The sequence below is a fragment of the Pseudorasbora parva genome, chromosome 14, assembly GCF_024679245.1.
Source record: "Pseudorasbora parva isolate DD20220531a chromosome 14, ASM2467924v1, whole genome shotgun sequence".
NCBI classification, from domain to species: domain Eukaryota; kingdom Metazoa; phylum Chordata; class Actinopteri; order Cypriniformes; family Gobionidae; genus Pseudorasbora; species Pseudorasbora parva.
In genome coordinates this window covers 23,837,947-23,861,445 of record NC_090185.1, presented here as the reverse complement: position 1 = coordinate 23,861,445, position 23,499 = coordinate 23,837,947, and the positions used below count along the sequence as shown (strand labels likewise).

The window sequence follows — 23,499 nt, the reverse complement described above, 5'->3', positions numbered from 1 at the left end:
AATGAAATGACAAGACAAGTGAGCAATTGTTGACCATAAATAAGCATCTGGTATAGTCATCTCAAACGTGTGCACAAGAAAATGTCAATTATTTTCTTGTCATGACACTCTTCTACTGTACCATCTGCTTTCTAAAACAAAGTTGCTTACTGCAGGATTTAAAAAGCACAGACACAAAGGCAAATAATGATATAAAAATATTCAAAACATAGAATAATATTTCAAGTTGGGGTATGAACGTTTGACCTTGCCTCTAAATTAGTGACATAAATTAAAGTTTTGATTCTCACATGACAACCCCCTTATTTTATATCTAACGTATATAAACATAATTGGAATACAAAGTTAGGGTGATCTTATGTCTTGATGATGTTGTAGATTTAGTTGTGTGTGGCCAGGAATTTTGTACTTAACAGTCTATGAATAAAATGAAAAAAGAGAAGTGTCATGTTTCACTTTCACACCAAAGATGCAAGATATGTCAATGCAATATTAATATGCTTTTACCCATTATAGAGGTTAGCACTCTGTACACAAGTAGATAATGCTAGTCTCTGTGCAGGTACTATTCTGTCTTTTCCACCGTGGCTCAGTTTTTAAGATTGTTTTTGAGTGTCCTGCATATTTCTATTGTGCGATTTGTTATGGAATCACTGAATCATTATTATGTCTACAAAATGTTCAGTAGTTGTGTCTGGAATATTAATGTGCAATATGCTTTTGCTGACATATGATGTCATTTCACAAAGAGCGTGCTTGGCAGGGAGTGACTCAAATAGAAAGAAAAATGTGTGATTGATGAATCATGGCTGTCATTAAGGAAATATGTTTAAGAATGCAGCGTTTATTTCTTTAAGCAATATTTTTTTCTGTTACAAAGAAGAAAAAGTAGTAAATCGTGCACGCAATTTATAAATCAAAGGAACAAATGAGTAAATCGTGCGCACGACTAAGCATGTCATGAGTCGAACTCCGAATGTTAGCATAGGTAGGCTAAATCGGTATGTGGATCAAATATGGGAAGGGATAATTCACCCAAAAATTAAAATTAGCTCATGATTTTCACACCCTTAAGCCATCCTAAGTGTATATGACAGTCTTCTTTCAGATGATATTTATACTATAGTTATATTAAAAAATGCTTCCAAGCTTATGGCTGTTTCTGTTTTAATGTCCATAAAAATGCATCTATCCAACATTTAAAAGGGCTCCACATGGATCCAGGGGGTTAATAAAGGCATTCTGAATCCAAGCAATACATTTGTGTAAGAAAAATATCCATATTTAAAACTTTTATGAAATGTAATCTCTAGCTTCCGCTAATTGCCGTATACGCAGTCATGAGAGACTGGCGTTCTAGCGTATGATGTAAATGAAACAGCCATTCGCTGCATTATAAAGCTTGGAAGAGCCAGGACATTTCTCCGATTCTATTCGTCTGAAAGAAGAGTCATATACAGGTCCTTCTCAAAAATTAGCATATTGTGATAAAGTTCATTATTTTCCATGATGTAATGATAAAAGTTAAACTTTCATATATTTTAGATTCATTGCTCACCAACTGAAATATTTCAGGTCTTTTATTGTTTTAATACTGATGATTTTGACATACAGCTCATGAAAACCCAAAATTCCTGTCTCAAAAAATTTGCATATTTCATCCAACCAATAAAAGAAAAGGGTTTTTTTGATACAAAAAGTCAACCTTCAAATAATTATGTTCAGTAATGCACTCAATACTTGGTCGGGAATCCTTTTGCAGAAATGACCTCTTCAATGCGGCGTGGCATGGAGGCGATCAGCCTGTGGCACTGCTGAGGTGTTATGGAGGCCTAGGATGCTTCGATAGCGGCCTTAAGCTCATCCAGAGTGTTGGGTCTTGCGTCTCTCAACTTTCTCTTCACAATATCCCACAGATTCTCTATGGGGTTCAGGTCAGGAGAGTTGGCAGGCCAATTGAGCACAGTAATACCATGGTCAGTAAACCATTTACCAGTGGTTTTGGCACTGTGAGCAGGTGCCAGGTCGTGCTGAAAAACGAAATCTTCATCTCTATAAAGCTCTATTTCAGCAGATGGAAGCATGAAGTTCCCCAAAATCTACTGATAGCTAGCTGCATTAACCCTGCCCTTGATAAAACACAGTGGACCAACACCAGCTGACATGGCACCCCAGACCATCACTGACTGTGGGTACTTGACACTGGACTTCAGGCATTTTGGCATTTCCTTCTCCCCAGTCTTCCTCCAGACTCTGGCACCTTGATTTCTGAATGACATGCAAAATTTGCTTTCATCTGAAAAAAGTACTTTGGACCATTGAGTAACAGTCCAGTGCTGCTTCTCTGTAGCCCAAAAGTGGCTTGACCTGGGGAATGCGGCACCTGTAGCCCATTTCCTGCACATGCCTGTGCACGGTGGCTCTGGATGTTTCTACTCCAGACTCAGTCCACTGCTTCCGCAGGTCCCCCAAGGTCTGGAATCGGTCCTTCTCCACAATCTTCCTCAGGGTCCGGTCACCTCTTCTCGTTGTGCAGCATTTTTTGCCACACCTTTTCCTTCCCACAGACTTCCCAGTGAGGTGCCTTGATACAGCACTCTGGGAATAGCCTATTCGTTCAGAAATTTCTTTCTGTGTCTTACTCTCTCGCTTGAGGGTGTCAATGATGGCCTTCTGGACAGCAGTCAGGTCGGCAGTCTTACCCATGATTGCGGTTTTGAGTAATGAACCAGGCTGGGAGTTTTTAAAAGCCTCAGGAATCTTTTGCAGGTGTTTAGAGTTAATTAGTTCATTCAGATGATTAGGTTAATAACTCGTTTAGATAACCTTTTCATTATGTGCTAATTTTTTGAGATAGGAATTTGGGGTTTTCATGAGCTGTATGCCAAAATAATCAGTATTAAAACAATAAAAGACCTGAAATATTTCAGTTGGTGTGCAATGAATCTAAAATATATGAAAGTTTAATTTTTATCATTACATTATGGAAAATAATGAACTTTATCACAATATGCTAATTTTTTTAGAAGGACCTGTAGACCTAGGATGGCATGAGGGTGAGCAAATCATGGGCTAATTAGAATAAAACTGTCCAAACTATCCTATCAAAGCCAAAATATATATATTTTTTGCCACTAGAGGTCGGTTATTCAAAACAAAGGTGTACCTTGATGTTGTCTTGATGGAGCTTATATCATGCTGCAGACGAGTGCTTCCGCTTCTTCTGGTCATGCATATGCAACACGATCTCATGGTCATGCGTATAAATAATACGAGTTTGCAATCTCGTGGAATGTATACGCCAAAATGAGTTTTGGCGTGCTTATGGTACGCGGTTTTTCGCGTGCATATGAGACGCACTTTATGGCGTGTATATGACACGCTCTTGGGTAGGTTTAGGGTGGTGGGGTGGGGGGTTCGTATGTATAATACGCCATAAAGTGCGTATCATATGCACGCGAAAAACCGCGTACCATAAGCACGCCAAAACTCATTTTGGCGTATACATTCCACGAGATTGCAAACTCGTACTATTTATACGCATTTTCGTGAGATCCGTCTCGCATATGTGGGGTAACGCAGCGCTGTTACCATATTGGATACATTATTTGAGTGTGTTGAAAGTTGTTATAATGCTACTCTGTGTGTTTGCTCTGTGGCTACTATGAGACACTTGTGACACTGCAGTAAAGCCAGCTCGATATTAGGCATGGTAAAACATGGTACTCACTGTAAATCAAGAACGAGATTTAAACATTAAGACTAACTGTGTTGAGCTGCATAACAATGATTCATTTTCGGTCGATGAATGTATCCAAACAGTTGCTCACCTGTCTAATAAAACACATCCTATATTAAAGGGTCTTTGGTGTTTCCATGGTTTCTACAAAATAAAACCGGAAACCAAAGGTAACGCGGGTGTGATGTCATTGATAGGCGACGCACTGACACAGTCTGTGTCCTGGTTAAAATAGCTTATCTGGATTTAAACATTTTTGGAAACATTTGGGATAATGTATGTACACACGTCAACAAAATACACTGTTCTAGTTGTTTTTTGTGTGTGGATATTTTAATCAAAACATCTTACATATTGTGCCTTTAAGATTAATTGTTTTAAAATATGAGAAAAAAGACTGTAGAGGGCTACAAGAGACATGTAACTAGCATCATTATTTAGGAAATTAGCTGCTATTGACAAATAGCTAAGCATAAAGCTGTGCCATGTAATTTAAGATTAGCATGTCTGCTAGCTTAGGCTAGCACAATTTGGAGGTACTATTGGGTCAAAGGTCTGTCTAAAATAGATTTCAAAAATGATAAATCCAAGAAACCAACTAGCTAGATCTTGTACAATTGCAACACTCAGTTAATTTGCGCTAGAGGATGTGGTTTACAGATGTAAAAGACAAAGACAATATAGTTTAAACTTCCTATTTCTTCATTGTACTTCTCTGCCTTCATCTCTCAGGTGGTTTCTGCAGACATAAAAAGAAGAAATGAAGAACTTTTAACTGTGAAGACAGAGCAAAATGTATGCTAATCCGATTTAAAAAAACAAAAATGCTAAGAACTACTTTGGTTCATGAAGAAATGCCATAGTTATGTAAGATTACTTTGTGTCTGGCTTGTTATGCAAGTCACTGAATCACTCGCTTGCCTTCAATGCCAGCCAGCAGATTGTTGCTCTCACCTTGTGCTGTGTGTTTGCGGCGTATGTGCTGTATAGACATCACAATTGATCATTAACGGTGACTCATTAGTGCTGAGAAACCCCCTCTCCACCTTTTCCTCCCTACACGCCACTGAAACTTTTCACAACCCCCCTTTCACACTCCTTTCATAAACCGCAGCAAACTCTGTGAAATCATTCAGACTGTCATCAGAAGCAAGCAACACAACTCGCACACAGTGGCCAGTTGTAAAAGGGACATCAAGATAAAAGTCCTTCTCACTATGTATTATGATCATTTATTCTGTGTTCAATGGCTGAACTGCTTGCTTACAATAAATAAATGGTCAAAAAGCTGAGATTTTCATTTGTTCTTTATTATTATAAAAAAATAAAAAACACCTGAAGATTATACAACATGACATATGCTACTTAATTATTTCAGTTTTGAGTTATAAACCTAAAATAACATAAGCGAAAGTGATTTACATTCATAAATGAAAATGAGCTGGTCAGTCAAATCAATGTTAGATATCCTCCTTGTTAATTAGCATCACAGCTAATGGTTTGTCAGCCACAGTTGTTGCTAACATTGCTAATGCAGTTAACATAGGCACACTTTTTTTTATTCATAAATGTACCTAGAAAGAATAAAGAAAAATAAAGTATATGTTGTGGGAAAATGGCTTGTGATTTATTTTATGAAATAAAGATTAGCCTTCAAGCGATTTTGAAGAACTTAGCATGTCTGGTGCTAAGCTCATATAGAAGACATTTATCAAGAAGACATCAAGAATTAGTCTGAAATTATATGATACACTGTAAAAAAATTATTTAAAAAATAAGTTTGTCTGGTTGCCTTAAAATTTAGAGTTCATTGAAATGCAAAATGTGAGTTAATACAATTAACATTTTTGAGAAGCAACAACTTTTATTCAAATATTGTTAAAATATTTTGTAAGAATACCATGTGTTTATTTGTGATGACGCAGTGAAACATTTTATGCTAATTTCATGATTTATCACATTTTTATGTGGTTCAGATACAATAACATTTTGAGTTTCTATTTATTAAACCAGTGTCCTTCACTGTATCAACTCCAATTTCAATAAACTCAAAACTTTAAGGCAACCAGGTTACTTATTTTTTACATTAAACCAACATTTTTTTACAGTGTATAAATTAAACAAAAGAATTGCAGCATCAAGATCAGGGCTGTATAATTCCACGTCTTCCAAAAACTATACAAAAATGTATTGTGCAATAAACATTACATGAAATTGAATTAAGGCTAGTTTACAGCAGGTACTGTGCAAAGGCACTGCACAGTAATTTCATAGCGCTGATTGATATGCAGTTTAAACTTCAACAAAGACTCAAAACATGTATAAAAAAAGAAGAAAAAAAGAAAAACAAAGAAAATACAGTCCACATATTGTGCTATGACAGCTTTAATTTTGAGTAGCAAGCAAGCAACTATTTTGTTCGCAAATTACCTTACTTTGTGAACAAACACCGTCACATGACACCAGAATTAAAGGAATACAGAAATATCCTCTTAGCTCCTCCTTTCAGACTCTTTGAGGTGTGGTGAGTTTCCCTAAAATCTCATTTCATGTGTCTGACTGGTGGTTAACCAATAACTTTAGGCCCCCTTATTTTGAAAGAAATTGCAAACAAATGCTATCAGTATCAGATCCAACCACTTATTCAGTTTATTTCTTCCTCCAGTGTTAAGTGCTGCATTGAGGCCTCAAAAATAAAAAACATTCCAAAGTTGCTATAGCTCAAACAGTAGTATAATGCACTAGCAATGCCACGTTCATGGCCCAGGGAATGCATGAAAGGATAAAATGCATATTTTTAAAGCTTAAAACATCTGTCAAATGCGAAATCTGACATCAGAGCTTTAGGCTCAAAAGGACTTCGGTTTGAGTCTCACCTAGGTGAAATCCTGATCCTATTCTCCTTTAAAAAAAAAAAAAAAAAAAGAGGTGGAACATTTCAAGTACACTGTAAAAAGTGATCAGTTGACTTAACTTTAAAGGAAAACTATTGCCTTGAAATTAAGTAAACTTCATGTGTATTTGTTCACATAACTTTTTTTCATTTATGCATGACGTTTATTACTTAATAATTTTAAGGCAACAGATTTCCTCACTTTTTTAAGTTGTCAGCTAATCCCTTATTACAGTGTGTGTCATTATCCCAATTCAAGTTCTTTCCACCTCAATGAGGGAAATATTGCCTCTTCAAAATGAATTTCGGGAACTATCTGCATGTGTGACCTTTTGATCAAAGTATTATTTATCAAATGGTTTACAACAAACTTCCTGGAATATAGCCAGGTTTGATTATCACAAATGACTCATAACTGCTGTATCAATTTAGTTTTTTCAATCTGAAATGTATGCTTGAAGAGGAGATGCGGATTTAGCTCTATTGTCTTTGCGCTGAGAGTTTTGCGACTTCAGTCTGAGTTTGTGGGGCAGGGCGGTGCTGGAATCCGCAGGCACTTGCTGCTCACCCTCGTCATCCGACAATATCCTCTGACTCCCTGGCTGGAACAGGGCTCGTCCTGCCCAAGGTGCTGTTGCTGGGGCGAGGTGTGGTGGAAAGATTAAAGGTGCGGCTGTAGGGGAATGGAGAGTGGGGAAGTCTAGGTAGTATGGGGGATTTCTTCGTATAGCCATAGGCTGCGTCGGAAGGAATGCCGACCCCGGGTGGGTACCCAGACATAGGGGTGCTTGTTGGTTCCCCAATTGATTTAAAGCCTCTCTGTCTTGCCTTCTACCCCAGTAGAGATCTTTGTCTGGGCAAGAAACCAGAGGTTGCGGGGCCAAAGAGTGAAGATGGGATATTGCTCTTTGAGATGAGGAGTAGGGGGCTCCAGAGTTGAGCAAACCATACCGAAGCTTTAGAGCCAACAGCTCAGATCGCAGACGAGCGTTTTCCTCGCTCAATGAAACCAAACGAGTCTCCAATACGTAGTCATTGACCCTTCGCTTCTCTCGTGAACGCTTCGCCGCTTCGTTGTTCTTGCGGCGTTTCTCCCAGTAAGTCGCGTCTTTCTTGTCCTCTGGGATGAACTCCCGCTTGCGGCGCAATCCAAGACCTCTCAAGGAAATCTCTTCGGCATCTTCATCAGGTTCCCACCTCATCTGTGAGAAAGCAGACTCCATTTTCACCGGGTAGGACTTTTCTGATTGATTTCACGCAATATGCACCTGCCCTCTTTCTGTGTGTGGTGTCTGGAGTTAGTCAGATGTTAGTCCCAAGCCTCAGTCATGCTGTCACTCAGAGCTTTACCTATGATGAGAAAGCAGAGTTATTTCCTTTGCAGGTGGCCTTGTTGTTTCATTCCTGTATAAAATTGCAGTCATCAATACGATCTGCATTTCTGGGTTATGTTATGAGGTTATGTCATAGCAAAGCAATTTCTGTTGAACGTTTTGACATTTACCTGGTAGAGACCAGTTTGGTTAAAGGTGTCAAATATCTGAACCTAAAACCTGTAACGTTCCTGTCATTATGTCTACAGATGAGGTAATAAGACAAATTTCCTTTGTGGTCACTGCTGTTGTTGCAGTTGCGCTTGTCAGTCGAACAGCTGCACGTCTTGCTAACCTAAAATCTCAAGGACTTTGTTTAATCTTTAAGTTTCTGCTCTCTACTTATTAGCAGTTCCCAATGCCATTGACAGCTCAAAAACACTCAGGCAATGCAGATAGCAAACAGCCTGATAATGAAGTGACAATGAGGTGTTGGGGGTGTGTGCAGCATCCATGACATGAGTGTGACCACTGGTGTGATTCAGACATGTGGGAACCTCAGACTTCCCACTGAGGGTTCCAATAACCCCCACACTGTCTTACAGGCTGCTATTTTGTGGGTAACCAGTGGAAGAATAATTTATTGTGAAGGACAAATATGTTTGTGAGGCCAAACACTGTGAGGCCGACCAACAGATCTACTTCCCCTCTGATGTCATTCACACATTGTGTCTTCTCGTTGTTGACCCTTGTAACTGTTAACTTTAGCTTCTTTTCCAGACAAAAGGTCAGATAAAACATAATTTCCATCCACTTAATCATGGGCCTCCTATTAGTTTGCTAAAGTCCACTTGTAGTCACATTTACAAATATCTGAATGTCATTGCATTAGATAATACTCTTTAATAAAATACTCTTTTCATGCTTTGTGGGTTGTCAGTCACAAATTTCAGACTTGGATGATTGTATTATTTGTTTTTTTATCATTTATTTTTAATATTTTTAAAAACAGAAACCCCAAAATGTGAACTTTGATTAATGTATTGATTATTTTAGATTAAGACCTAACTTTTTTTTAATGCTCTTAAATGCATTTATTAAAAAATAAATGCTACCTCAATTGATATCTTGCTATATGCCAGTGTTTATTTTAGTATAATTGAGATACTACTATAGGTTTTATTAATATTTCAAATTAGCTTTTTTATATTTTAATAGTAAAGTTTTAGTCATTTTTTATTTTTATTCGACTTTTTTAAATGTATATATAGCATTTATTTTGTTGTTATTGTTATTTTAGTAACTAGCATGAGAGTATGTGCAGATCTTCTTGTCTTGTGCAACTTGCGTTTTGTACAGCTAACCCAACGCTCACTGCGGTTTCTTTTTTCTCTCCTCTGGACCTTTCTCCAAGTTAACAGAGTGTGTGAGTTTTCATGTAGGCTAACCACATCCTGTTCATCCCTTTCTTTCATCTGCTGGAATCTGGGCTCAGAGCGTGACAGCAAGGGTGCATGTACGCTTACCACAGAGCAAAAAAAAAAAACGTTTAGGCCAAGCCACGAGCCAATGAAACTGTTTGTTTGTGGAAGGGATGAATTGTGGATGATCACTCAAGCCACAGCTATGAGGCTGAGCTTTCATTGTGGTGCTACGCTGACCAGTATTAGTGTGTGTGCTTGTGCAAAGTACTTCAGCTTCACTATAATGTAAAAGCTACTGCTAATTTGCAGATTTGAAAAAGATTTGCATTTCCAGAAGGAAAAAAACCGGGGGAAATGGAATAGTGCTTTTATTAGCTTTGTTTTATATTTTGATTTGAGTGCCAGAACTGCTTTGTCATTGTTACATTTTTGGTGGTTTTGGAAGTGTATGACAATTAATGCCAGGAAAACATTGCATGATTTTTAAAGTTGTTCGATCGCTGTTCTTCTCACACTACACGACTGTCTGGTTGTTGTGCGAAAATTACATAATGGATAAGTGACAGGGAGTTACACATTGCACAACTTTTCACGAGGAAAAAACGCGGACAACTCTTGTGTGGCACAAGTCCTGAAATGTCCCCAGGTGGTTGGTCCCGTATCGATCATAAACCCCGCCCTCTCCATGTAATCTAATGGGTTGTGATACACACTAAACAATCAAATTACACTTCAAATAATCACAACACCACTGCAATCGGAGTTTCTAAAAATGTTCACCCTGGCAGGAGTTTTCAAAAAAGTACAATGACCCTTGAAAATACCCTTGTTCGTGTGGACAGGGCCACATTTACACTGCAGGTTTTGATTCTCAATTTTGATTTATATCTGACTATCTGATTTTTTTTGGACAACCAGCTTACAACTGTGACCCATATAAGATATCTGTGTTTATAGTATGTAACTCCTCCTGTTCGACCCGCCCGCTCCAAGCGGGACTCAAACCCCGGTCCGCCAGCATGAGAGTCGGATGCTTTAACAAGGAGGCTAAAGGCTGCACCCTCTAGCGTCAGTCGATAGAGCGTCTCTTGAGGTCAGAGGAGTGAGGTTGGCCTCCGTTACAAATATATACTTGGCGAAGCACCACAAGATAGACTTACTAACCCAGAACATTAAAAATGGCGCAATTTACAATGGACCAAGATGAAATGATTTTGAAATGATACAGGCTTTTTCTGCACCACATTTGAAGGACAGCAAAACATCAGGTTGAGCCTTCGTCCTCCATTGCGCCATTGAAGAGTCATGTGATCGCGGTTGGTGTCCACCAAGCCTGCAGTCTCCCTCTCATTTACTGAAGCTTTCGCGCCTCGATCGCCCCCCGGTGACCGGTCCCAGTATAGCCGCCCCTCTGTGTTTTCTAATGGACGTGATGCAAACTAAATAATAAAATTACACTTCAAAAATGTTTCCCCAAAGTTAGTTTATGTCACTGAAGGCAGTTATCATCACGATGATTTCATTTCAGGTGTTCGTTTTAAAAATAAGTTTACTTTGAGTTAGTTATTTGATGCTATAAAAACGGGGGGTGTGACGTCATGATTGACAGCTGAGACTGACGTCTTCTCTGAGTGAAGTTGTCACTGAGGCACTAACGGACTTTTTTCGAAATTTTTGGGAGCAGATTAGAGCTTTAGCTTTAATTTCTACATTTCCATAACTGTTTATTTCACACCAACATAATTAATTGTTCTGCATCTGCGAGAGTGTGGGCGGGCTTTTGATATCGCTGCTGTACTTCCTGCTCTACTTCCTGCGCTCTACTGCGCAACTCCGGTCCCGAAATCGCTACTGCGCAGACTCGGTCCCAAGATGTCCGCGCCGTGCAAGGCCTCCTGAAAGCTTCAAATATGGCAAGCGGAAACGGATGATGTCGAGTCGTCCATATTTTTTTACGGTCTATGGTGTCCACCAGTTGACGCCATTCACCACCATCGCGTTTTTAACTCGCATTGTCTGCATACATGACAGACACAAATGTGCGTATCCGATTCATTTTACATTTCAGATTTCCACATGAGCCCTGAGACCGATTTTAGAAGATCAGAATCCATGTGCTTTTTTCCTGTTTAGAGATTTTCGGATCATATCCAAACTGTGCCAAATGGGAGGGAAAAATGGAATTGGGTCACTTGAAGGTCCATAAAGGTTGTGAAGATTATCATGATGAACAAAATGTATAAGAATCCTTAAGTTTCGTTGGTCAGAGAGCTTTTTCTCTGCACCAATCTAATAGCCAGTGGACAAATCCTTGTGGGTTGTTTTTTTTTTTTTTTTGATTGTTTGTTTTTGAAGGGAACCAGGGTGATGCTAACTTCTGAGGTTAGCTTAAAAAATACATAATCAGTGCTCTATAGACCACTTTTTAGTATGCAAATATTATTTTCTCATCATTGTCAGTTAGATTTGCTACTATGATTCTGATGCTACTAATCTTATAAATGTAGATCCTTGATATGTAAACTCAATTATAGTGCGCAGACTTTGACTTTTTCCTACTGGTCAATGAAAATCTTGCACCCAGCACCCATATAACCAGTGTTAGCTTGCAAACAGGCTTTTTTTTTCGTTCTTTTTTTTTTAATTGTGTGGGCCACAGTGGTATGCTAACCACAGATACATGCGGTTCAACTACAAGACTAACCTAATTCTCTTTATCAGTCAACATTTCTTAGTGGTGTCAAAATAAAAGATGTTTTGGTGTTAATGTGTTGAAGAGCTGGTGGGTTTTTATCAGTGCGATTTGAATGCTGCTCACATGAGCCGTTCCACATTGGCATCTTTGCATCTCTCCCTTGTAAAGACGAAGCATTGCGTTGCAGCCAAAAATCTCACTTGTGTTTCCGATATTTCATGTTTGGTTTCATCACCATTGGCGTACTGGTGACATCTATAGTCAGTAATACCACCCTGTTTATTTTCAGCCAGTTACTGGAACGTGAAACTGTCATGCATTTTACATAAGTTGCTAACTTGGCATCTCGCAGACAGTTTCGACAAAATCTGTTTGTTGCTAAATGTCTAACAGATTTTGAAAACCATTCTCTAGGGAAATGTAAATTTTTTATAGGCCTTGCTTGCTAATTGTGAAGTTTTTTTTTTTTTGTCTGCCAGCCTGCTAATGCGGACATGCGCTCATAGGATATGCTAACAGTTTAGCTGCGGTGATGGTGACACACGCTGTGAAGCTAAATATATTCTCTGCCTGCTTTGTCGCTGTGCCACAAACATACACATGCACACACAAAGAGAAAGTCAAAAGAGATTGTTCACATGCTTTCCTCCTTCCTGTGTTGAGTTTACAATGAATAGAAGTTAGTCAGAAAAGCTCTTGAAATATGCCTTGCAGTGTAGCAGGCATACACATACACACATAAGAATGTTCTCTCTGTCTGTCCGTCACTCTCCTATCACAAACCATTCACTTGTGCCATTGGGGTGGGATGTTATTCGGGGTATCTGCAGAGTAAACCAAGCTTTACATCTGAAATCAGCTACGGCTTTCAAACGACGTGAAGCATTTTCACCTCAAACTATGAAAGTCTGTGTATCTGATGCATCTTATCTTTTAGTTCTCATTTTAATTGCATTATTTTAATGTAAGATGTTTGCTAAAGTAAGGCTGACAGCATGCTTTTTTTTTTTTTTGGTGGTGGTGTGACACCTCAGATTCTGTACTAAGGATGTTTGTTTCAAAGGAAGTTTGCTTTTTTATTATTACATCACAAATTTAAGACATTATAAGACCTGCACAAATACAATTGCTAACATTTTTTTAAGGTGACAGTTACATGTTACTACATGTACGTACCACAGTAATGACAGCAAATTATACAAAATTACAAGTAAGTAAACCAAAACCAAACCCTAAACCTAACCGTAACTCTTTAGTAAGTACATGTAGTTAATTAATATTACTCAATACTTATTTGAGTAACTATGTCACTTTAAAATAAAGTGTAATAAAATGAATACCATATGGGCAGGGTAAAGCTTATATAAAGTTTATATAATGCAAGGTTTGACAAAAACATATTTTATAAATGATAAACCTCCCATTTCAGCCTTTAAACTAAGAAAAGGGATGAGTCCAAATTATAAATTAGGATATTATATTTATATTAATTTAAAATATGTTTATCTTATTCTTTAAAAATGTTATTATCATATAATCCTAAGGCCAAATATCCACAAAAGCGTTTTTGCTGACGCTAGCATATTTTTTTAATTGTTTTTAAAAGCGCAAGAACATAATGAGTCGCTGAGCATTCTGCGTTGGGTAAAACCATAGACAGTAAAAAAAAATATGGAAGTAGTGTCCGTTGGGTCGCCTATAGGTTCCTGAAGAGCATTTTTGAAGCCCAAAAGTAGGCGGGCCGGCCGTCGGCATCCTGGCAGTGTTTCACTGCGCATCACTCCTGGATAAAAAATGGGCAAAGAGGCGGGACGTGGGTGAACTACCAGACAGTAAACATATGGAAGCAGCAGCAATCCACCTGTAACTCAAGTGGCCACGCCCTTAATTATGCAGAACTTTAAGGCTAAATATAATTTAAACAGATGAGTTATAAAAAAATGTACCCTCTTTACGGTTATCATTAAGGGCAATGTTGGCTACACAGAACACATTTTTGTACCAGGCTGTAAAAAAAATAATGCTGTAAAGTTGGCCGTTTAACATGGGGGATATATGGAATTGACTCCCTTTTGGAGCCTCTCTCAGCCAGTTGTTGAATTGCTGTTTAATACCAGAGGGTTGCCACTCGGGTAAACATGCCGTCACCCATAGGATTCTGAAGAGCAGTTTTGAAGTGTAAAGTCGGCCGTGGCCATCTTGGCATTGTGTCACTGAGCATCACTCCCGGATAACTGAAAATGGGCAAAGAGGCAGGACGTGGCTGAAGCTGTGGTGATGTGATGACTAACAGACAGCAGACAAACTGCATTCACTCAAGTGGCCAAGGCCTTAATTATGCAAAACTTTCAGGCTTAATATAATATAAACAAATGAGTTGAACAAATGAATTTTTTTTATAAAGTTTTAAAATTATAAAATTAGCTGTATGATGAATCGCCAGTTGATGATTTGCAGCTTAAAGGGTTAGTTCGCCCAAAAATGAAATTGATGTCATTATTGACTCCCCCTAATGTCGTTCCACACCCGTAAGACCTCCGTTCATCTTCAGAACACAGTTTAAAATATTTTATATTTAGTCTGAGAGCGCATCTAAGTGTATGCACACTATACTGTCCATGTCCAGAAAGGGAATAAAAACATCATCAAAGTAGTCCATATTTGACATCAGTTAGTTCATTAGAATCTCTTGAAGCATCGAAAATACATTTTGGTCCAAAAATAACAAAAACTACAACTTTATTCAGCATCGTCTTCTCTTTCGCGTTTGTTTTCAAACCTCAAAATAAAGATTCAAATGGTAGTGAATCAGCGTGTTGATTCATGATTCGGTTCACCAATGTCACGTGATTTCAGCAGTTTGACACGCGATCTGAATCATGAATCAATCCGCTGATTCACTACCGTTTGAACCCCCCCCCAGCTAAAAGTTGCGCCTTGTATTGTGACCATAAGTGTTTTGATTTATAGAATATGCGTTAGCTTCTTCTCATTTACTGACTGAATGACAATGCAATGTCATTCTCTGACAGTAGGTGGTGTTTATGGAACAGCTGCGCCTTTTAGAAATGCAACAAGTTTGCGGATATGATATAAACGCATATTGTAAACATTGTCATAATTAATTAACAGTAGATCATAAGCAATTGGTTGGCATTGTGAATCGTTATTCATTGGTTATGAACTACTTTGATGTACAGCGCTCAAAATAATATTTAATATTCACATTAAGCCATATCATGATTCCTGCTTCTCTGTCCCCTAATTGAATTTGGTGAACTGTATAGTTTTTTCCTGTGACATAACGGTCAAACTGTTCAATGTCAATTTTTGTATACAGTAGTATTCCTTTAATGGGCATCAAATACAGCTTTCGATGACTGTAGTTGATGATCTTGAGGTCCCCAGGGGCCTCAGGCCACATGTCTGCACCTGCCGCTAAGTTTAGAGGGTGCTTTTCAGTAACAAACTTTTGAAACTTCTCCTTTTTAGCAGCCTATCTGTTGCTTTTTGCCCTCACCACCTGTTTTTCTGTACATCTTTGTTTCCTGGACTATGGTTTCTTATGTTTTATGTTTTCCCTCCCTTTAGTTGTTTTTAAATGAGCGGCATGGATGTCTTCATAGAAAATAACGTCTGCCTATAAAAAAAAAAGATTTTCCATAATTTCTTTTCCTCTTGAAAGTGTTGCATTGAAGATGTTCAGTGCTGCTAATTTATTCCGGTGTTATACAATTTATTTTCATCCCGTCCAAAAGTTTGAGACCACGTTGAAAATCTGGGATTCAAAATCAAATTTCGAAATCTTCGACATGAAATGAGTATGTACGATTCTGCATTATTTCCATTCAAATTTGTGGCCATTGATCATGAAAAACTCCTTTGTACGGATGGTCAGATGTTTCCATCTCAAATCACGCTGGAGAACATGATCATCATGCATCGTTATGCTGGTGATATAATTTGCAATGAAACATTTTGTATTCAAATGTTGTAATTATGCACCTGCGGCTTTTGTTCCCCGTTATAATTTTAATGGGAATAGCAATGAAATGTCTTTAGCATTGTTTCCATAGATAGAGAAAGGTACATCATTCAAGCCACAGTTTTGCAGCAATTGCCTTTTCAATCTTCCCTTGAAATCATTTAGATGTAATCGTCAAGACGCCACACCACACGTCCTTTCAAAATTACCCACATTTTGCAGCCACACATGATCCATCACTCACTTTTGAAGCTTCTAAAGACTTAAACTCAATATTTGGAAGCTCTACAAGGATATTTACTTTTACAAAAGTCAAATTCAGGCTAATCTTAAATATACGTTTGTATGCAATTATGGGCAAATATGGTTGCATTCATTATTTAACGTTACTATTGTATTCAACACTATTTAAAGGGTAAAAAAATCTACAAAACCAAGAATACATTTACCACATTAACCTAATATTGGAAAGCTCAATTCATGTTTGTACTGCTTTTTATAATCTGCACCTTTCATTCTGAGAATGGGAAATCTGATGCTCGCAATGCAAGTAAACCAAAGGTTACATCTGAAATCAGGTTTAGTTACGTTTAGTTTTGCAGATCAGCTACCGCTTTCAAGTGATGTGAAGCATTTTCACCTCAAACTACGAAAGTCTGTATGCATCTTATCCTTTAGTTCTCCTTTTAATTGCATTATTTTAATGCAAAAAAGCTTTTAAGATAGCGAGAGGTTTGCTAAAGTAAGGTCAATGCCATTTTTTTGTTTTGCTTGCTGGGGTGATACCTCAGGTTCTGTAGTAAGTCAAAGGAAGCTTACTTATTTTTTTGTCATTACATCACACTTTCATAAGTGTGTTCAAAGTTGACCACTGATGGACACACAAAAGCCCCCATTCCTTACCTTCACAGCTTTTCACAGTTCCAGAAGGCTCGTCAGGTCACCCAGCGTTGACATCACTGAGGATGCTCCATGTTACTGAAACCTGCCTACTGTCCGCACATCAAGCGCTTGTCTTGTCTGTGTGTGGCCTGAGCGTCTCACCTGCCTTGCAGTGTTGATTAAACGCTCTCCTCTCTGACTCGTGGCTTCTCTTTGGTGTGAAGTGTGATTAAAAGTTAGAGGCTGCCTGTTCGCCGCTTTATGAGATCAGCCCACAAGCCCCTGTCTGTGTCTACTTCTTTTAACACTGAGCTGATGGGTCTACACCATGGCCCACGTCCCTCACGTATGTATACCAATGAATGTGTGTGTTTCTGTGTGTATTTATATATGTATAAAAAAGGGCTGATATGGAAAAGCACTCTCATTAATTCTTCCAGTGAGCTTTTCTGATGGCCAGATACTTGTCTTCTGTAAGTCTTGTCCGGGTCCTTGTAGTTCAACTTCCTCATTCCTCTTTAGCCATTAACTAAAGATAAGAAGGCTCTAAATTGAAGATTATGGAATTTCAGAAGTCTGGGCTGTTTTGAAAATACCTTAAATACTCTGACACCTTGATTTTAAGGCACTTATAATCATTCCCAAAACTGTAACCACCAAATTCTCCTCAAACATGAACAATAAGAGTACCCCCCCCCCCCCCCCGAACACACACACACACACACACACACACACACACGGATTCGTACGTTCTTCATTTGTTCCAAGCAGCAGAGATTATTTTGTCACATTATTGCTAGTTCCTCCTTTCAGATAAATAACTACATAATTCTGTTGCTCGTTTTTATGTTATCTCACATATAGCTAAAACCAACAACCTTGAAAAAACTATTTTTCTAATAATTAGAAGAACATACCACTATAGCTGTTGTCAGATGGCTTGTGAGGGACTGTGGTCGCTAGTGTGCAATTCATGTTTATTGCCAAGGACAGCCCGCCACCTACTGGTTATCTTCATAGCATGCTCAAACATCATTCAAGTGACCTGTAATGGAAGGTACGTAATCCTTCTTTATCCTTTGACATCCTAAAAAAACATATCCTACACTTTTTAGCGACCAAGAACGTGCAGAACAACGTAGGTCGAAAAATAGACTAACCATTTTCAAATTCTCGATGCAGCTTAATCTTTATGAAACATTAAACAGTTATTAAATAAATAAATAAAAATGGGAGGGATTCATTGTTTTCCCCTTTCCGCCTCGATGTTAACTCACACTTTTACACACATCGACGGTCGTGTTAGGACGGTTTGTGTGAGGATTTTTGTTGTTGTTTTGTTTACTGCACTATTGACTTTATTGGACGTGATTCTGATAATGTTGTAGTGAAATTACGCTGATAGTCTGTTTTGTTAGTTTACTAATTAGCCTACGTGTTAATAAGACGATGGTCTTTAATCCTAGTTATTTTAATCCTAACATGTTTTCTGGCAACTTGCATATGCGAAACGATTCTTCAGCTGTCAGTAATATAAAGTTTTTTAAGCAACTGAAGCACCATTTCTTCGTATCGTCACAGTGGTAACAGATCCATTTGGAGAACATATAGACATATTTAAAAAAAAGGCCATTTCTCTAACGAACGGATAGGTTCATGTGTTTTAGGCAGTTATTCAGGCCTATTGAAGTTTCTTGATTACACAGTAGCATAGAGGCACCTTTGCTTATGCATTTAAAACCAAATTCGCCAGTGTGTTGATCTGAGGAACCCCAAATTGTAGCTAGGCCTACCTCAATTATTGTGTTTCTACAGTGTGTTCATTATCACTATATTACTTTTTTTTTCTTTTTTTTTTTTTTTTAAAGGGAGTCCATTATAAACATACTTGCACATCACAGGCAAAGAAAGATAATATATACCAAAAATAGTGTATTGTACTGTTGAGCTGAACCGGCCTTTTACGCCTTTAAATTAGTCTTTATTCTACTTCACACACTTGAGTACATCTACATCCACACACCAAAAGTGTGAACATGCGGTTTGACAAGCCTGAGTTCAATCAGATATCAGACAAATTTACCCCAGCTTAAAACCATCTTTATTGTGACCATGTTTCACATTTAATCGTGGTCACTTTAATAATGTACTTTACATAGCTCCAGAATAATTTAAGAATACTTAACTACACAATGACTAGTCTGATTACACATTCCATGTACAAAATAATATTAAGCAGTTGGAGTTCAGCATTCAACAGCAAATTAAACCATTTTTAGTTTTGCTGTTACTGTTTATCTGTTACGGCCGCTACGTCATTTTGTTCTAATTCTTCTGTTTTCCCTTAACTGTAGGTAAAACATAACTAATGCATATTGGCTTCAGTGAAAAGTTTTTTTTTTTGATGTCGTAATTAGTATTGCGGTATTTCAAGCAAGCAAAGGTAAATCATAAAAATTATTTCCATCAAACAATCAATGATGTGGTTGTAAGAATATATAGTGTAGATTCCCAAATTTAAATCAGAATTATATGGAATAACCAAATAAGCAAAATGAAATGATTAATTACATTTAATTCAATCCACATATTTGCAGAATATACATTTCAAGTTGTAGTTTATCTTGTTTGCTAGGCTGTATGGAGGAGTTGGCTTGCACATAACTACATTAAGCACAGCTAATACCTTAAAGGGATAGTTCACCCATGTCGTTCCCAACCAGTATAACTTTCTTTCTTCTGTGGGACACAAAATAAGATATTTTGAAGGATGTTGTCTGTACAGTACAAAGTACATTTTTTAAAAATATTTCTTTCAGATGAATACAGTTTTAGATACAGTTTTAGGATGATGCAATGGTGAGTAAATGTTGACAGAATGTTCATTTTTGGGTGAACAATCCCTTTAAGCAGTTTATTATCACAATGAAAACACTGTTCAGGCAGCGTTATTACTGATTAAGAGTTCTCCGGGCAAAATATTCTTCTGAGCTGTCCTGAGATCTCAGCAGACAGCATGCTGTACCTGCTGTTGAAGTTCCAGAGGGACCTTCCTCCATTACGAGATCCATCTGGGTCTCGTAGTGACAGAGGGAAGGACAACGGCCTGGGATGAAGGGGAGAAGGACGCAAAGATGACAAACCCCAAGGTAACATCTGGTTGTTGTGCTGGGTGGCGGAGTGGCTCAACCCGTGCAGCAGCTGAGGAGGGGGCGGTGAGGGTACAGGTGCTCTCTTGGTTGGAAACAATTGTGGGTGGCTTGGTGGGTCGTTGCTGGAAGAGACTTGTGGGTGAGATGCTGGATCCGACTCTTCTGGGTCAGCACTGTCGTCCAAGTGGCTAACATGTGAAGGTAGGTTGGCACTTTTAGGAGGCACCCTCAAGGGCGAGATAAATGGAGATGAGCTATGCTGTGGCCAAGAGTGGTACAGCTCTGGACCTTCTGCTGAAAGAGCACCAGTACCGGTAGTCAACCCCCACAAGGAAGGCTTAAGATGGGACGCAACAGGATAGTGGAATGGCATCATGGGGCGACTGCCGTCAAGACCTCGCCCAATTCCCATGTGATACTGCAGACTCAGAACCTCGGCCCTGAGTTGGGCGTTCTCCTCACTCAGCGCCAGAAGCTGTCCCTCCAGCATGAAGTCGTTGAGTCGCCGCTTCTCACGAGAACGCTTGGCAGCCTCGTTATTCTTCCGCCGTTTGACCCAATACGATGCATCCTTTTTCTCAGCAGGGGTCATCTCCCGTTTACGTCGTCTACTGGGTACGAGTGGGTTGCGATACGACTGGAGGTTGAAAAGTCGTTGTGCCAGTACGGATGAGCCGGTGAGTGGCAGAATCCTGCTTAGACTTTCAGATTCATCTTTGCTTGTTGAGGTCTCGCCCGTGGAGGAAGGAAGACAAGCGTCTGCTAGATGCTCGGGACTTCTTATGGTACTCATTGTTCTGGAAAGACAAAGAGCTTGATGATCAGTAGGCCCCAGTTTCAAACCAATAGTTTGGCAAAACCGCAATAATAATAATAGTCATTGGTTTTGCTGTACTGTACTGGTGAGAATTGAAGAAGATCGAAGCAAAAGCTCACAAATGTTCCACTTCCGTGCAAGAATACGCCTACATTATACAATGCAACTTAAATGTATTATCACTTATTAGTGTACATACTGCAGTTTCCTGTCAGAAAGAGGGTAAATATAGACGTGAGAAGTTTGCTTGCCAACCAAGGAAACATTTTAAATGTAAAAAATAATGATGTTTGTGAGGAATGCATCATGCTGAATTAATGAATATGCTTTATTGGATCTGATGCATACAACCTTGATAAAATCAATTTTGGGGAGGTTGACTGTAAAGGTATAGACAAAGATCTATAAAGGCATAGAGATAAAGATCTTTATTTTTCACTTTGCTAGGTTATATGAAAACACTGCATTTATGCAAAATTGACAACATCAAATGGACATAACATAACATTCATTTTGTCAAAATTTGATTTTGTGAAAATTTTGCATGTTAAGTATACATATATACTGGTATCTAAAATATTAACTGAAAAGGACCATGACGAGAAAAATTAGCTTGAACTTACCTTACACTGTGGCCACAGGGATGATTCTGGAAAGTGTAAATTAATTAAAGGACATCAGCTTAAAAGTAAAACTCTTTGACACGAAACATGCAAAGACTCGCCAACCAATAACAGACAAGGTGGCACATGTGATATGCACACATGTCTATTGCATGAACGAAGCAATAGTAGGTGAGGACCACATCTTCCTTCCTTAGATATGGAGGCGGAGCCTTAAACAGTGGTTTGAGTTATGACTCACTCTTTTGTTTGTTCTACTTTTAAAAGAATGAATAAAAGATAGTATTGCTGGCACACTCATCATTTTGTTGTTTTGTTTACAATTTACATTTATATGTTTACATTTCACATTTTCGTCTAGTTATTATTCATTAAGTTTAGTTCTGTCCGTTTAGATCTAAACTAAAACAAAACATTTTTTGATTCGATTTTTTGACCATTATCTGACCATAATAGATTACATTTTATTTTATTTTTAAATTAATGAAGTCATACATTTTAGTTTATATTTAATTTTAATTTATTTTTTTATGTCATGGATGCTCTATTATGTTGATTATTGCATCAACCAAAGATGCAGTGAAGTCATATGAAGGCCAGTATTCATATTGAGGCCTTGTTTTACCATTCAAATAGCATATGCTAGAATAAGCATATGTGCATTATGCCTTATTCTGCTTGATATACTCAAGCATTCATCATTGCTTAGCAAACCAAATTCTTCAGAAAGAGTTAGAATGTCAGTCGACTGATTATAAGAAGCTGAAGCTCAGTAAAGACTGAAACTCCTGATGGTAAGATCATGTAAAACAATGTTTCTTGTGGTTAAAATATACAGATTACTGAGAATGACTTGCATGACAAAAATAGAGGTTTTTGCAGAGTTTACGGTTGTCATCTGGGACTGTCCTTCTGAATTTCCGTAGAAAAATGTTTTTGTGTTCTAGATTATGACTAAATCTATGTCAGTGTGAAACATAATGCAGGTTTGAAGCTTGCGCCACAGGGTTACAGCACTGAAATTCAACTTGCCGCAGCTCCACTGCCAACCACTGTTATGTTAACATCACTCTGAATAACCTGCAAAACTAAAAATTAAATGCATAATGCAAGGGGGGCGGTAGTGGGGGTGGGGGTAGTTTCATCGGATGAATGCAATATTGATGCATATTTTTTAACTTATGAGAGTAAATGTATAATTTGTGGTTACAAGACTCTGGTTTGAAGAACTAGCCACACTTGACATTTGAGTCTTCAATATAAAAATGGGGAATGTACAGGTCCTTCTCAAAAAATGTGCATATTGTGATAAAGTTCATTATTTTAATGTAATGATAAAAATTAAACTTTCATATATTTTAGATTCATTGCACACCAACTGAAATATTTCAGGTCTTTTATTGTTTTAATACGGAGGATTTTTGCATACAGCTCATGAAAACCCCAAATTCCTATCTCAAAAAATTAGCATATCATGAAAAATTCTCTAAACAAGCTATTAACCTAATCATCTGAATCAACTAATTAACTCTAAACACCTGCAAAAGATTCCTGAGGCTTTCAAAAACTCCCAGCCTGGTTCATTACTCACTCCCGCAATCATGGGTAAGACTGCCGACCTGACTGCTGTCCAGAAGGCCATCATTGACACCCTCAAGCGAGAGAGTAAGACACAGAAAGAAATTTCTGAACGAATAGGCTGTTCTCAGAGTGCTGTATCAAGGCACCTCAGTGGGAAGTCTGTGGGAAGGAAAAGATGTGGCCAAAAACGCTGCGCAACGAGAAGAGGTGACCGGACCCTGAGGAAGATTGTGGAGAAGGACCGATTCCAGACCTTGGGAGACCTGTGGAAGCAGTGGACTGAGTCTGGAGTAGAAACATCCAGAGCCACCGTGCACAGGCATGTGCAGGGAATGGACTACAGGTGCCGCATTCCCCAGGTCAAGCCACTTTTGGTCTACAGAGAAGCAGCACTG

General features: G+C 38.3%; 2 protein-coding genes across 2 annotated transcripts; both read right to left on the bottom strand.

Moving 5' to 3' along the window:
- Positions 1-6,335: 6,335 nt before the first annotated feature.
- nfil3-4 (nuclear factor, interleukin 3 regulated, member 4) lies at positions 6,336-17,135 on the bottom strand. The gene is made up of 2 exons (XM_067414833.1): positions 16,953-17,135; positions 6,336-7,982 (listed from the first exon to the last, which is right to left on the bottom strand). The coding sequence occupies exon 2, from the start codon at positions 7,853-7,855 to the stop codon at positions 7,070-7,072; it is 786 nt and encodes a 261-aa protein (XP_067270934.1). The 5' UTR covers positions 7,856-7,982; positions 16,953-17,135; the 3' UTR covers positions 6,336-7,069.
- A 2,642-nt stretch (positions 17,136-19,777) lies between these two features.
- si:dkey-172o19.2 (nuclear factor interleukin-3-regulated protein) lies at positions 19,778-21,663 on the bottom strand. Its single transcript, XM_067414832.1, has 2 exons — positions 21,524-21,663; positions 19,778-20,880 (listed from the first exon to the last, which is right to left on the bottom strand). Exon 2 carries the CDS (start codon positions 20,874-20,876, stop codon positions 19,890-19,892), a length of 987 nt encoding a protein of 328 aa, XP_067270933.1. The 5' UTR covers positions 20,877-20,880; positions 21,524-21,663; the 3' UTR covers positions 19,778-19,889.
- Between the last annotated feature and the right edge of the window lie 1,836 nt (positions 21,664-23,499).

Bases quoted from the DNA above. Each gene is read 5' to 3' on its own strand.
- nfil3-4 (XM_067414833.1), bottom strand. From the start codon at position 7,855: ATGGAGTCTGCTTTCTCACAGATGAGGTGGGAACCTGATGAAGATGCC.
- si:dkey-172o19.2 (XM_067414832.1), bottom strand. From the start codon at position 20,876: ATGAGTACCATAAGAAGTCCCGAGCATCTAGCAGACGCTTGTCTTCCT.